Source organism: Passer domesticus, chromosome 2, assembly GCF_036417665.1.
Source record: "Passer domesticus isolate bPasDom1 chromosome 2, bPasDom1.hap1, whole genome shotgun sequence".
Taxonomy (NCBI): Eukaryota; Metazoa; Chordata; class Aves; order Passeriformes; family Passeridae; genus Passer; species Passer domesticus.
Window position 1 is genome coordinate 41,870,713 of NC_087475.1, and position 16,584 is coordinate 41,887,296.

At 33.7% G+C, this 16,584-nt stretch overlaps 1 protein-coding gene across 4 annotated transcripts in view; it reads left to right on the forward strand.

Moving 5' to 3' along the window:
- Positions 1 to 16,584, forward strand: part of UGGT2 (UDP-glucose glycoprotein glucosyltransferase 2) — a 76,189-nt gene that overhangs the window by 44,874 nt on the left and 14,731 nt on the right. For all 4 annotated transcript variants that reach the window (XR_010355923.1, XR_010355922.1, XM_064408430.1 and 1 more), the window contains exons 22-29: positions 1,037 to 1,168; positions 3,077 to 3,204; positions 4,388 to 4,483; positions 5,600 to 5,702; positions 10,315 to 10,394; positions 11,704 to 11,893; positions 12,698 to 12,856; positions 13,923 to 14,008. Coding sequence is in view for 2 of the 4 variants with exons in the window: in XM_064408430.1 (XP_064264500.1) it covers positions 1,037 to 1,168; positions 3,077 to 3,204; positions 4,388 to 4,483; positions 5,600 to 5,702; positions 10,315 to 10,394; positions 11,704 to 11,893; positions 12,698 to 12,856; positions 13,923 to 14,008 (974 nt within the window). In the remaining 2 variants the exon portion in view is untranslated. The remainder of the gene's footprint in view (positions 1 to 1,036; positions 1,169 to 3,076; positions 3,205 to 4,387; positions 4,484 to 5,599; positions 5,703 to 10,314; positions 10,395 to 11,703; positions 11,894 to 12,697; positions 12,857 to 13,922; positions 14,009 to 16,584) is intronic.

Sequence of the window (16,584 nt, forward strand, 5' to 3'; positions counted from 1 at the left end):
AAAATTCAGAACATGGGTACCAGATACAATTGAGACCAAAACAGTCTAATTTTTACTTGTTGATCTTTTTAATAGCTCTCTCATTTAGTTAATTTTTTTTTAATAACTCTCTCATTTAATTAAAATTTAGTTAAGTATGATGATGAAGGATTGTTTTTCAAGAATTTAGACTTCAGGAAAAGTTAAGATTGCATGAGAGTGGAGCTGACTTACAAAATAACATCTGCTATGAAATAACTACTAGCAGTTATTAAATAACTACTGGGTTTTTTTCTCAGGAGGAGTTGTAAATTTTAGTCTTCTTAAATAGGAAGAGTTGGGAGACTAAGAAAACTCTCTGGAACCATATTAGAAGATGAATATTTTTTGAGTCATGCTCTTGTTTCATTGTTTAATAAATTTTGAAAGACATAAAGGTCTCTAACGAAGCTGTGTATGCTAAGGATGTTACTAATTAATGTCATTTTATTAATTGAATCTGAATGAATCTGTTTGCTTTTTATGTTTATTACTAATGAAGAGCTACATATCAGAATAATTTTGACAGGTGAGGCACAATTCCAGTGTAAGTTTGGCATTTTTTTCCCCATTTTGAAAATGAATTCATGTGTCTTTCTGGATGATGTTGGCTTCCCCAAAATATGTTCAAATTGTATCCAACAGCCATATTAGAACGACTGTTAGGTTTTTAGAGTATTACAGTTTTTTTATATCTTTTTCCTAAAAGTGAGAATACAGTTGAGTTGCTAACAGAGTGTTACTTTCCATGCAGCTGTTGTGCTGGATCATGGAAAAATTGCTTAACCTCAGGCTCAGCTTTGCTCTCATGGTTATTCACAGTTGCCCCGGGGTACAGACTGCACTCTTGGTGCTTGTGAGGTGTGGCTCACCACCAGCAGCTGTGTGCTTACACTGAAGCTGAGGTTCAGTGATTTCTGGTTACGTAACTTGAAGAAAATCTTTCATTTCCTCACCTGTTACAAAATTTATTTTTGCTGAATCATTCCAGCATCTCATGTTTTACCCCTTGCTTTAGGGAATGGATGGTGATACTTTTGAGAAGAAGTACAACACTTTAGGACTGGATTTAATTAAAACTCAACAGATGTTCTGCCAGGAGGTTCTGAAGCTGCTTCCTGGGCAAATGGCTGTTATTAGCAATGGCAGGGTAAGAAGGAAATTAAGTCTCTCAATCTTTTTTAGGATTTTTTTACTTCTGGAACTTCCGTTTCAAAGTAAAGAAAATGCATTATATTGATTTCCTGTTTATTCACACAGTTGTTAGAGAATGGTATCAATGTTTGTCTTGCTTTTTTATTTTGTTTTATTCCTAATTTGTTCATTAGCTCAATTCCATTGAAGCTGCTATGTGTGTATGTCATTCCCACAGCTATTTTAGAGTTAATCTGACAAAATTCTCAGAATAGGTTAGTATCTGATTTATTATTTGTGATCTTTAAGAATAAGTTTTGATCCTGAAGTTACTTTTATTTTACTATGTAGATAAATGTATATAAATTACGTTGAGTAGTTTAGTTTAGTATTTCAAGCTCTAAAGCCCCACATTTTAATAAATATTTAGTTGTTTTATAATCTTAATTGTTAATATACCTATAAAAGTATAGTAATTTTGTTGTTTCAGTTTCTTGTACGTATATGCTGAAACCAATAGCTTAATTACAGTTTGTCAGTAGATGATTTGTGATCAAAAAATATAATGCTGCTTTCAATATTCAGTGCTTGTTAAATGGCAGTTAGTGCCTTACATTGCAAATACAATATACAAACTACATTTTAATTCTTCTATTTTCGATTTACTCCACCATTTGAAAGAAATAGAAGGAAAATTGTGTTGACATCTCATAACTGGAAACTCTAAAATTTAGTGAGTTTAGTTACTCTTATGCATCCTAAATGCTTCTGAGATGCAAGTGAAATACTGCTAAGAAACACACAGAAAGCATTTTTGTTGATGAAGCCTTAAAGAATTGTTGGCTTTTTTGTGTCAACTCCCTCATAACTCAATTAATGAGTTTATTTTATAAATTATTATTACTGTTCTCCATGCCTGAAAAAGCTCAAATAATGTCATATTTTAAGTTTTGGGGAAATAAGTCTCATTAAAATATTTGGATAAATTTAATAATGTATATTCATATCTCTCTGTTTTCACTCTAAACTATTACTTTTAAAAAGACATGGGATATCCTTCATTTCTGTCCTTGCTATTTCATCACAGAAGTTTTGCTTTTATGAGCAAATTAATTTTTTCTAATTGACTTCTCCAAATTACCATAGTATTTCATAATTACACTGTGGTTTCATCTATCTCATGCATCATTAATGAAAAAATCAAAAGTGGATTTTGTTATATAACCTCTCATTTATAGGAAGCAGTTGAATTTTGAGGAAGAGGCATTCAACACCCAACTTCTGTAATGAGATTCTACATCCTGGGAGCCCTGCAGGCTGTTAAAGTTGGCTTGGGTCAATTTGGCCTGATAGACTGAGTAGGAAATCCAAACAACAACCTCAAAGCTATTTTCTGGGACTCCAACACACTTTCCTTTCTTTTAGACACCAAAAAATGTAGTGATCCTGTATCCTCTCATATTAGGCATTTTGTATCCTTTACCATTCTATCCAGTCTGTCCATTGTTTCATTTGACAAGTGGCAGAAGGAGATTGTGTTCATAGAATTAAAAAAACTAAAGAGTGTGGTAGACAAATAGTATTTTTAGTTGAAATTGATACATAAGATAGGTTTTTCTTAGAGTTATTTCTAAATAGTGTATTCCTTAACAGAAGGATGTATAATGAAAAACGCATGGATATTTCCATTGCAGTCATTCTTCCTGATTGATAATTAACTGTAATCATATAACTGTAAAAGCGTAATCCTGCATAGTTGCTATAAAGTTTAATTAGTTTTATAATCAATAGTATTGATGTATATAGAGATTGGGGTTTCATATTCAGTATTGTGCATTCATTTAAAATATTAGTATATTTTGACTTACAAACAGAGCATTATTGGGACATTCTACACTCAATGTTTTTTTTTTCTCTATCTAAGATACTGGGCCCTTTAGATGAAAATGAATTCTGTGCAGAAGACTTTAATTTGTTGGAAAAGGTAACATACAGTACCTCAGCAGAGAAGATTAAAGCTATTATCAAGGAGATGGGAAACAGTAGTAAAAGGTAAAATTCTCTTGCCTGCTAACATGTGTGCAGCTCTGCTGAATTACTCCAAATACTTTCCCTATTTTCACTGTCCTTACAACCAAGAGTATAGCTAACAGTAAACGATTCTTGCTAGGTTTTGTTTACATAAGAGTAATTGTAAAGAAAAATAATAAGCTTGATAAAATACAGTGCATCTTAAGCTAAATCTGAGTATTAATATTTGAAGTCATTGTCTTTGGGAATTGTTAGTAAGGGAGCCTGTAGAGGCATGGGCTGATGTTGTGCCCTGACACCATAGTAGAGAACATTCACACATCTGTTCACTGAAAAGTGTAAAGATGAGATGAATTCAGGCCATCTTCTAATCTAAGGATACAGCTTGTGTACAAAGAAGAAAGAAAAATTATGTTCTTCTTACAGTATCTCTCGACTTTAAGAATCATTTCTGTTATCTAGAAGGACTGGCACAACTGAAAGAATCATCACCACAAAAACAAAATCAACAAGAGGTAGAATTCAAAGAGATAAGCAGTGAGAGACAAAACATATTTAGACAAATATTTGCATTAACAACACTGAAATGGTACTAAGATTTCTAAGGAAACTTCAGTAGGAAATTCCAATAGAAAAAATTAAAAGATGTGGCCAGACTTGAAACCAGGTCATTTATGTCTTCCTTGATGTTGTCATAAATGGGAAAATTTTAAAGAAAAAAAAATTAATAAAGAACTAGAAATATCAGCAGATCTTAACATCATATACTCACTTCTTTTGATTCTGAAGCAGGTCTCTTTGGCAAATTTGTGACTAATAAAAACTTGTCATTAATTCAGGTTTAATTTGTCTTGTGGACCAAGCCCCACATTTTCATCAAAGCCCCACATTTTCATCAAATTACACAGATTTGAAGACCCAACAATTGAGAAAAATAATTGCTGTGAGGCTGAATGATAACACTGTGAATTCTGCATCTCTTAAAATTAAGAGGTGTCCATTTCACAAGGCTTCTCTAAGGCTGTAGTGGTTCTTGGGCATTGTCATGCTAAAGATTTAACTCCAAGCTACAAGTCCTGAGGTGCTAATCACCTTAGAGTCAAGCTTCCTAAATATCTTTTATGCCAAGAGATTTACATTAAAATGTTAATGTTTTATTCCTTTTCTGATGAAAACCAAATTATGTGTGCCTTATTTAATACAGTGGCAGTGACTTGATTATGAAAATAGATGCCCTGCTGTCATCTTTGCCTAAAACAGAGATGAGACAAGATGTTGAATTGCTCAAAGAACAGCACAGGTCAGTTTTGTCGTGATAATGCACTTAGAGTAATTTTTTATTAACATTTGAATGTACTGATGATTACATAGTCTTTGGAAAGTTGAGTAAGCATTCTAATTTTGAAACTGTTGTATGAACAGCCTGCTCATCTCCATAGCATAATGCATCTTTACCTTTTTCCTAATAAATTCATTGGTAATACCTGTTGATTTCCCAACATTACTCTTTGCTGAAAAGAGAGCAGAAGAGTGCATGTTTTAAAAGGACATATGATAATACAAAAACTATGATCAAATTACAAATTTTTATAAAAACATGTCATGCTGTTTCCGAATCTCTACTTGGTTTTTTTGGTAAAGGTGCTCCAGTGTGTGTGGTGATGGGCTGTCCCTGTTGGTGAAGGCAGGAGTGAAATCAGTGGTAGCCTTTTCTAAGAGGCTGACACCTTTTCCAATGTTACACTGGTAGCAGTCAGTACTGTGTATATGTTTTGTGGAAAACAAATTCCAGTTGTCCCTTTTCTGTATTTACAGCATATGACAGAAATCCCTTCTGCTCTCTTTTTCATTTTTTAAAATGAAGTTTATTTCCTTCCTGTAAGTACAGAGTACTCTAAATAGGGTCTACTTAACCTAATCAAGTCTGTGAAACTGAATTATTTTCTGGAATGCATAAAGCTAGTCCAGCCTATCAAGTTTCACACTTCTCAAATGCCATTTTCCCCCCTCTTTTTTTCTTTTTAAATTATGGCACCACCACTACTTATCTGATCCAATGCTTCCAGATCTCTATGAAGGTATCTGTAAACAAATGACAAAAAATATATTTTTTAAAGTCTTACTGTGTTCTATTTTGTTAATTTTGTTTTAGAGAATGTATCTAATCACTAACCAGTATAGAAGTGTGTAGATTAATGATATATTTTTTACTCCTGTCCACATTTAGCTTTTCTAATTGTATCACAGGGAGCAATCATGATTATTGCTTGAAATGAGGGAAGTATTTTCTTAAGCAGTAAAATCTTAAAGCAGTAAAAATCTCTGATGTTACAAATCCGTCTCTAAAAATGTTTGTCATTTCAACAAATTCAGCTTTGAGTTTTCATGTCACTTGTTTTGAATACTTTTTTAACAGTGTAGTAAAAGTTGAGCCCCAAGAGAATGACCCATTCTATGATGTCATTGCTATTGTGGATCCATTGACAAGAGAAGCACAGAAGATGACCCATTTATTGATTGTAAGATGGTGGTAATTTCTTATAATTTGCTTATTTGTACTTCACTTGTTACTAAACTTTTTCTAATTTCCACATACAGTGTAGTAAAGAGTAAACAAAATTTGGTTATTCTTTCTTTTCCTTTAAAATATGTGTTTAGTTATTTTAATTCCTAAAAGAAGCTGAGGATGACCTAGTTCATCATTATGAATATCTCATTTGAAAGTAAAGTTCAGATGCCCCATGGTCCAGTCCTCTTAAAGCGAGCCTGTAAGTGCTCTCTACAGTCAGTAGAAAGAAAGGAGGACATTGTGTACATAATTTTTTGCATCTCAAAATCTCAGGAGATATGTGCTTCTTTCGGTTAAACCAGATTACCTTAGTTTTCCAAGGCACCTAAATGAGGTGGTCTAAATCTGACTTGTAATATCATCATAAGAAGATTGGGCTGTAAACCTTTCAGCTCTTGGAGGGATATTTCTCAGTTGATTAATGCTACCAAGTATATCTAGATAGGCTTCCATTGTGTGTAGCTATTGATCTTCTAAAGAGAAACTGTCTTAAAAACACAGCTGCTAAAATTATTTTCTTCTTTCACCTACTGCAGAATATTGTTGTGTCTCAGGTTCCTTTATAGTTTCCCATAAAAATGTAAATTTTGTCTTCACTTTATAGTCTGTTATAATTCTGAAGCCTACAACCTGATTTTTGCTGCATCCTATTTTATCTTTTTTTTCCTGCAGTAATTATGCAAGTTTCATAAATTTTTAAATTGATTTTCCCCATCCCATTTTCATACCCTTTTATATCAAATGTTGAAGCATCCACTCACTCTTCATATAGTGGAGTGAAGCAAAACATTTCTTAAAATTCATGAAAAATTTTGCTATTTCAAGATTCTAGAATACGAGCTTATCTCTAGAACTAGATCTCTCATTTCACCCTTCTCAGTGAAAATGAAAGCTTGATATTACCAAATGAAAATATTTTCAAGTTGAAATGGACTGGAAACTCTCCATTTAGTCAGAAGTTCATATTATGAGTATAAATCACATCAAGGGTCTTGTAGCTCAGAGCAGAAGTCTCGATTCCTCTGAGCTCAACAGGCTCTCTCATGCATGCCAAGGCAAATGACTCCCATGGTGTTCCCAGCTGTTCAGCAGTTGCAGATCCTGCTTGAGTCATAGGAGCTCTAGCTGGATTCAAGAAGCCAGCCCTTAGGAGAAGCTAATGAAATGCTGTTGAAAGTAAACAAACCAGAAATATTTTAATGTAGATTAAACTATTCAATAATATCTTTTAAAAAATGAAAAATAGCCTGGAATTTTTTATATATATACAGTTATTATTACCTGGAAAGCCACCATTTCCTGCTGTAGAAACAAAACAGACATACAAATACAGCAAGCCCTAAACTCAAAGTTCTTAAATTAATGCCTTTCTGATTAGTTTACTATACATACATGATTTAAATACTATAAACTTGAATCACTGGAATATATTTATATGTAAAGGCTCTTTTTTTCAGTTACATAATTGGATTAGAGCTGAGTATATTGGAGTGGCAACTATTCATGGTGCAAAGTTTGTTGAGTAACTACCATAGAACAGATAATTCTTGCATTTAATATGTCCATATAATGATTGGGGTTTTTTCACCCTGGTGAAACTATTGTATTCCTTTCTGTCACTTAATAGCTACTTCAAATAAATCTTTTGGTATTTTTTATTAAAAATACAAACAAAAAGTTACTCATATTAAGTGGGATTGAAATTGAGAGAGGTGTAAATAGCTATAGGGAGGCTGTAATCTAAACTTTACTGCTTAGTCTGATGCTGGCAGTTTAAGGATGGAGGAAGGTATGAGTCAGAGCACAAATGAGAGCTCAGTCAAAGCTGCTGTCTCTTTTTAAAATATGTACTGGATTGTATCATAAGAACTGCTCTAATCCTCTCCAGAGTGAGACAGGTACCACCTTCCATATGGTCTGTTTCCTTTTTATCAAAAAGTTTTGTTACAGACTTCAGCATCAAGTGTTTCCAGACAAAGCAGAGTCACTGTCCACTGTAAATATTTAAATGCCAGGCATAACTTTACTATGGTTAGGCCATATAAGTTCTCAGCAGAATATATGGAAGAGCTAACTAGTCCTGAAGTTATGAAGGTAATCTCTGAGGTGATGTGAGAAAAGTAGAAATCCCTTCTGCTAAAATGGAGGACAAAATTGAAGAATTGTGGATTTTTTTCCTTATGGTTGACTAAAAACAGGAGGAAAGATTATTCTATATACTCCTAGGATTATCCACCTTTTTTTTCTTGTTCCAGTAAGTATCCAGTAGTTTCAAAAAGTGGAGAAAAAAATCAAACCTTTTATATTTTTTCTTGTCAGTTATCTTTTGCCTTTTCTCCTTTATTCATTCTGTCTTCAGTGAGGACTTACTATTCCATGCCTAAAGTAAAAGGAATCCCTGAAGGAGCCCCTTTTGGTGATCTAGTCTGATTGCCTATATAATGCATGTCACAGGACTCCTTTTTCACAATTATTATTTGAAGTAGAAATAATTTTTAATCAATTCCTAATTTAAATATTATCAAGCAATTGAGTACAGATTAGAGCTCCTACTGAGATTTTCCAGTGGATAATTAACCTTTCTGTTAAACTCAGACTTGGAATTACAGGTTTTTGTTTAGATCCATGCTGTAAGCATTGATGTTCTCATCATTTTGCCAGTTCTGTTGAAGATTCTAAGTTTGTTTTCAGTGCAGATGCTTTGTATTATCCTAAAGTTCACAAACAATTCCAAGTGTCTGGTTGAATAATCATGGTTTACTGAGTTAATGTTCTTCAGATGAGTTGGGGTAACTCAAGTAAGTGTCTCACAAATGACTTTTTATTGTGTACATGCACAATAAAACTAGCTCTTGAATAATTTTCAGGCCTCCTGAAATATTTCAGCCATGTTTTACACTGCTCCCTGAACTAAATTTCCATGCTCTTTGCATTTTCTTATTTAAAGTAAACAGACTGAGCTCTTCAAGTGTCCTATAAAAGAGTCTTCTTAATTTTGTCACCATTTTCATGTGTTTACTCAAATGCCCTGGTTTCTGGTGTCCTCAGAAGCCCTAAATAATAGAACCAAGTTCAGTATTTCAGAAGTTGTATTGTTGATACAATAATGAATTGTGAATTAAATGACAGATGAATTATTGTCTTATTTGTCATTTCCTATTTAAAGTCCTTTGAAATGTTAATTAAGAAAGGGATTTTTTTGGCTACTGTATTAAATTTCATGGTCACGTGATAAACTGGGATGATGCATCAGCCTTCTGAAAGATAATTTCATTCTATACACAAAAGTCTATCAATGTAGATTGCTGAAGAATCATTCATTCTTTCTATTGGGATGAGGTTTTTGTTTAGTTTGAAGGTAAAGTCCATACAGGTTTTTATATTCTCTTTATTCTGAATGGTAGATAGATATTTGAGTCACTTTGACCTCTATTTTGACTTTGGTCTTAAACTTATGTCATGTAATGCTTTCTCTTTTTATGCTTCCAATGGTCTTGGGTTCTCCTTTCCTGCTTCTTCACTTGCACACAAATATGCTATTCCCTAATCTTTGTTTTTTTATTCTGTAGTTTTTCAGTGATGGTATTCAGGTGACACAAAAGATAAGAATAAGAAACTAGGAATAGAACAGGTCCCTCAGGCTAAGTAAAGTTCCAGCATTGTAATAAAGAATGTGTGTAAGCCATGGGCTGAACTGAGGAAAGAAAAATTGCAGTCATAATAAAAGAGATTTAATGATGACTATTGTCTTGCTTTGTCCCAATTTATTTGCTATTGTAGTAATTTTAGATATTAGCCTTACTAGTATTGGTGTTGTAACTTAGCTTTTATGTCTTACTGGCCTTTCTAATATCCATAAGTGTAGGCACAGCTGCTTTATGCTTTCAGGTAAGCACTTTGTGTCACAAACCACAGAAATGAAAGTAATTTGATAAAGGTTTTTTATGAGTGCTTTAAAGAAATTAACAACTTTGTTAGCTTTAAGCAAAACAAAACAGATTGCTCACAAAAATAAGAAAAAATACTGTCCTAACTTTATGGTTTCTATATAACAGCATCCAGAACATTACTATTTCAGAAATGAACAGATGAAGAAAGTGAGAGGAAAAAAAATACAAATATGTTAACTTACCAAAATGTTTTGTAGTTAATTGAATGGTTTAATACATTGATAATCTATTGCTGACATTTGAAGTTATTAAGTAATTGAAGTTCTCTGAACTTCACTGTATTTAAAGTAACAATGGTGATAATATAATTTACCCAAGCATTGGAAAATGGGGAGAGCTGCTCTTGAAAAAATTGCATTAATAGGAGAAGACATTCATATTTTGGCTATCAAGAATATCATGTGCTAAATCACGCAGTGTTAGGAAAGGGCATATCTTTATTTACAATATCTAACAATAACTTTTAATATACAGATATATTTACATTTTAAAAGGTTTTGATTCCTGCTGAAACTTGAGAAATGGCAGGATGTCACAAAGGTAACTTTGGCTTATTTTCAAAGTTTGGTGATTACCAAGAACCATTTTTTACAGAGATTTTTTTTTCTGTAGGTACTCAAGGACATTATCAATATGAAACTCAGGTTATTTTTGAACTGCAGATCTAAGCTGTCTGAAGTGCCACTGAAGAGGTTAGTAGTTCATAGCTCGTCACGCTCATTTTGGAAAAACAACCTTAATGGTGTATATTTTCTTAAAAAGTAAACTTTGCTTTGTGTTTCTGAATTATTTTTGTTGACTCGCACTTCTTTAGAGAAGTTCTTGTTCTAATGTGTCAAGCATGGTACCACAGGGAAATGATCTAGTCCATCAGATGCACCTCTCATAAACAGGCCTTAAATAAACCAATAGAGTCTTTTATGCCTGTGAAAAGTTGCAAAGGGGAATAATCTGTCTAAGTGTTCCCTTCTTTATAGCCCACGGTTTGTGTAATGAATTGTACAGATTCAGTACTCCTAAGAATTAAATTCATCTGAATAAACATACAGTCTGCATTTGTTATATTGAGATGTTGTTATATTTCATTGAGAATATGATAGCTGAGTGTATCTACTATAAATTGAAGTTTCTTTTACCTGTGTGTAAAAATCAGGGTTCACTAATTCAGTGATAGACATTTACACTGAAATTAATTCCCTCCGAGAGGATTTCTTTCTCTCTAAGAGAGATATTTAAGTACAGCCATCTCCTTGGCTATAATCCTAACACCTATATTACTAATTACCTGTTAGAGAGGCTGGTGGTAGTGCCTGTCCTTTAGCCAGAGGGTTGCAGAATTAATCATTTGCCCACAAAACAGATGTCCTTAGTTTTTACGCATTTTGAGAGGAATTACGTCTATTATTCCACAAGAGGGTCTTAATTATCAGTCTTGTGTGAACATCATTATGATGGCTTTTGAAGCTGGGCACTTTGCAGGTCTTGGTGCCTGGTTCTTTCCTTGTGCTTGGGAAAACTTTTACTTGTGGAATAATTGGGATAGGAATTGAAGAGGAACAGAGCAACCCTACCTTTCCTCTGCTCTATCCTTGCTGCTGCTAGTGGCAGTAGCCATTCTCTAAGGCTTTTCTTCTGATAGAGATTAGTCCTTCTGCATAGTTCAGTGATACAGATTGTGAGAATTCAAGGCTGCTAACAGTCCAGCTATCTAGATGCACCTCTTGGGTATTCACTTTCATAGCCTTTGGAGTGTTAATGGAAAACAGGCACATCCACAGAAAAATTACCAAAAGTGTTTAGGTCTGTGTTCATCTACCAGCCAATTTGAGATGAGGTCAGTATTGTCAGATGATATTCCAAAAGAATAAGGAACTACTTTGTCTCTAAATTTAATCAGACTTGGTAAATATTCACTATATTTTAAAATATTTTAGAAGAGCTTCATGTTTAAACTTTGTATTTCACTAAAAGTTGGCATTTTGTCGCACTTCTTTCCAACAGCTTCTATCGTTTTGTTCTGGAACCAGAATTAACTTATGGAATCAATAAGCACCTTCCTTCTGAACCTGTAGCAAAATTCCTAGAATTGCCAGAATCACCTCTTTTGACCCTAAACATGATCACTCCTGAAAGCTGGCTGGTTGAAGCAGTAAACAGTTCCTGTGACCTTGATAACATTCATTTGCAGGAAGTAAGTAATCGTTTGCAAACGCTGTAAAACTTCTGTTGGCCCTTCTACTTCAAGAGGGAAGTGGAAATGTTGCAAGATTTGTCTTGTGTCAGTTCTCCTGAAATACTTCCTTTGGTAATTGATTATTTAGGTAATATTTTACCATTTCTATTGTGATCATCTTGTCTTCCTTTTCTGTCTTAAAAAAAAAAGACAAGTCTTAAAGGAAATCAATGGAATAGAAAAGAAATCAGAATGCAAAGTACGAGTTAAAGCAATGTACCTGCTATGTTGAGTTTTGTGTTTGGAGAAATACTGCATTTAAGATAAAAGTAAAGCAATTAAAGGATTCTTTGTGTTTCCTAGTTCTTGTAACCCAGGTGAATCTTCATATAAACTGGAATATGTGACTGTTTATTAATGCAGTTTAAAATGTATTTCACCCTCTTTTAGTTCACAATTCTTTCACTTATTACTTAATTCTATTTTAATTCCCTATCTTCAAAATCATTAGATTTGTGCGAGTCAATAAGCTTATGCAAGATATTGAGGGTGTTTGACCAAAGCTGTGTATTTGATAAGTGTATTGTGAAAGTAAAGCTGGGATTGGAGAGAAGGTCCCTCCAGAGAGTGATCCTTCCTCTTTGTCTTGGATACCTGTTTTATAATTGATATCAGTTCCTGTGGGTGGACTTTTCTTTGGGTTTTTTTGACTGTCGGAGTTACCTTGTGGTAAATCGCACACAACATGTTTGTGACTGTAATATTTTGCTTTTCCCACATGGTTAAGTGACATAATTTATTAATGAAGCATTCCTTCCATAGATAAAAGGAGCAGTTATAGCAGAATATGAGCTGGAATATATATTGCTTGAAGGACATTGCTTTGATGTGACAACTGCACAACCTCCTCGAGGGTTACAGTTCACTCTGGGCACAAAGAAGAATCCCGTCATGGTTGATACTATTGTGATGGCCAACCTTGTAAGTATTTAGTACAGGAATAGTCATGACAATTGCACACATCTTGTGAGAATTCTTCATGAGCATCTTGTTCTTTAGATCCATTTCTCTGTGTTGCAAGCTTAGTAATGCTAAAAGTAACAGGCACGTCCTGGAGCTGAGCTCATCTCCAATTTGTTGAGCTTTCCCCCCGGCTTCTCTCCTGTGATGCAGTATAGGTTTGAATAGAGCCTAATTTTATACTCTTGCCTGAAGTGCCTAAACTGGCAGCCTAATTTTCTGTAGTAGGTGGTAGGAGGGAGTTATATTCAGGCTGAGATTCCCTGACAAATGTAAGGTATGATTCACGTTCTGATTAAAATAACCAAATAACCCTTTTGTTACACAATGATCCAGGCAAAAGAATATTCCCATTTTAGGTGCTTCAGGTAAGTGCATAGAGCCTTGGTGGGACATACCCACACCTGAGAATTTCTCTCATCATGCAAAGTAATTATTTTTCGTGTTGGCAGTCTGTAGAGCAAAAGACCATGTGACTTCTGAAGTGAAAGATTTATTTTCTATTGGCTAAAGGAATTTGATAGGGAAGGATTTTGTTGAATAAGACATTTTACCTATCTGCTGTTCTCTAGTCTTTGTAAATACTGTATCATAAGGAAAGAAATACTTAATAAATTGTGAATCTTTGATTTTTGCACAATTATTCAATATGGATTCAACAGTAGATGATGTTTGACATGATCAAACTTTTAACAATTCTTCACATTTCAAAGCTTGCTCTCTGTGACTTTAACATAGCAATAGCTGTTTATAGTGTTCCTAAAATGGGAAGGAATTGTGTTGAAAGTTTTTCCAGACTAAAATTTGGAGTTTCAAAGAAGCTTTTCAATTTAGGATCTTTTCAGTAATTTATTTCTTTGCTGCTCTTTTACTTGTCCTTGAACAGACCTGCAGGAAAGGTGATAGTTCTTGCATCACTGACACACTTCTTTCAGGGCTAGTACAAATGCTAAGTAGTTTATTTCTGTATATGAAGATGGTTGAGTCTGAAATACAACCAGAACAAGTGCCTGTCTTTTTTACTTAGGGGTATTTTCAGCTGAAAGCAAATCCAGGTGCTTGGACACTGAGATTGCGTAAAGGAAGATCTGAGGAGATTTATCAGGTTTTTTCGTAAGTATGAATCCATCATTTGGAAACAAAAATTAACCTGAAAGTGCAACATAGTTTGAAAAAAACTGACAACACTGAAGGAAAGTGAGCAAAGATAGCATTAAAAAGTATAAGATGCAAATGATGATTTAAAGTTTGTAAGGAATATCTTACTTCCTTGTATTGTTAGTTGTTGTTTGATGGCTTCATGTGTTTTTGAAGGCATTTCAGTATATTAATGCACAATAAACCTAAGCTGTTCAGCTAGACTAGATGCTAACAGTGTCCCTTACTACACAGTTGCACAGCTACCAGATGTCTTCCTGTCAGTTCCATGCATGGTTAGCATTATCACACAATGGCGCCAAATTCTGTAGAAATATCACTTATGTTAATTAATATTTGGGCATTCCCAGCATAGTTAATATGTAATTTCAAGAGTATGTCCAGTGGAGCATTGCTCTCCAGAACTATCTTGATCAGCTGGAGGAAGGACCACGAATTTCCCTCTCACAATTTTTTACAGCCCTGAGGATGCCTCTGAATGCAGTATATTTATAGGTGGCATCGTTTTATAACAGTAGCATTGTAGTTATTCAAATCTTTTCCTGTTATCCATTTTCCCCTCAAAGTAATTGTGTGGTTTGAAATAGGTTTATTTCTTGTAAAATATTTATTATTACTTGAAGCCCAGGAATACATAGTTCCATATGTTATTAATTATCAGCTATTAAAAAAAAACCAAAAAACTTAATGAACCCCATTGTGGTTTTGAACATTTAGTTAATATCAGTGTTACAGGGAGAAATATAAATGGGATGTTAGATTAATTCTGTTTGTTGGCAATTTTCAATTTATTTTTTTTTAGAAATCACAATCTGTTGAGAAAGCAGAAAAACATAGTCCTTACCCTTAGAGGTTCACCTAATCTCCACCAACTGTATCTGTACCATTTGTCTAATTTAACATTTAATTCTTAAGAAATATAAAGTGATTTATATAAGATAGCATGGTTTAAAAAATAATGTAATGAGGTGCAGTTGGGTTAAATAATGAAACAAAATGAAACAAAACCACTCTACATTCTAGCCTGGATCAAAGGAAATTTAAATTATCTGCTGGGGTTTTGCTCATTTACCCTCTAACACAAATGGGTTTAATTGAACTCAGCTAAGTTACTAAAAACTAATACCTCATGAGGAATCTAAACAATGCAATTTATTTCATCTCATTATTCAAACTGTAGACTTAAAGTGCAACAGGAAAAATATGTTTGTGGGGCTGCACCAGGGTCTTTGATATTTCTTCTATAGTATTAATAGGATGAAGTTGCTATCAGAGCTCAGGCAACTCTTTGATAGGATGGAATTTTGCTAAGAGCTGTTGCAGTATATTCTCCATCCACGTATATTAGTCACACCCTCTCCTGTTGAACTGTGAAATGAACTTGTTTTCTTTGAGGCACATTACAAAGGGGGTTTTAGAATGTTCTACATCTCAGTATTTATCTTACTTGCTTCTCTCATAGTTGGAAGTAATTTATTTTTTTCTATACGTAAATACATAATATTTGACATAAGCTACCTCTTTCTTCTTAAAGACTGCTTCTAACAAGGATCATTATATTGATGCAGTCACACTTGTAAATCAATTTGTTATTAATAAATTACTATGAATATTAGGAAAATCAAAATCATTATACTCAGCAATAATCTGAGCACTGCTTGTTATTGGGACTTTGATGTTGGTAGGAAAACAATTAGGTGTTGTGAGATAAGATTGCAAAAAATTATTTACAGCTAAAGATATATATATATGATGAATATTTTACTTTTTAAAAAGGCAGGTAGATATATTAGATATAAGATATGATATTATTATAATTTGATGTCATGCTGACTGCCTAGTCAAAGGTGTATCTTTTATCATTTTGGAAAGGAGCTGTATGTTTGTTTCTTGGGCTTGAGGTTTTAAAGGATCTCCATTTCTTGAACCCAAATTCTTTTGTCCCCTATATGGAAAATGATAATTTGTATTATATTGGTACTTGTATTTGTATTAAAAGCATCTAAGTGTTTTGAAGTTAAAGTTGGGACATAAATAGTCTGCTAGACATGTTTTGCTTTTCACAATTACATAATGTTAAGGTAGCTGTTATTACATATGTCATAGTGCTGTCAGTATGCAAGATATTTTGCTTAGATTTAACAAGGTTGTTCATAGCAGGACAGAAATTCATCACACTGAGTTCTGTGCAAAGTAAAACAATTGGCACTCAGTAGAGGTGGAGCCCACAGGGAAGCATCCATGAAAGAGATTTAGGGAGACAAAGCAGTGTTTTTGAATTTACATTCAAACCAAACACTCTGAGAATACTGCAGAGACTTTGGAAAATCCTCTTTATCAGCAGAATCCTCTGTATCTACCTACACAATTCATAGCATAGGGATTTTGAGGTAACTGAGTGAATATATTGAGAAACAGAGAAAATATTGGTTGTGAGAACACTGGGAGCAAAAATGGAACATAGGGCTGGATGCTGCTATCAGCAGTTTGTGTTTGGATCAAATTTTACTATTTTAGAACTTTTTGGTGAC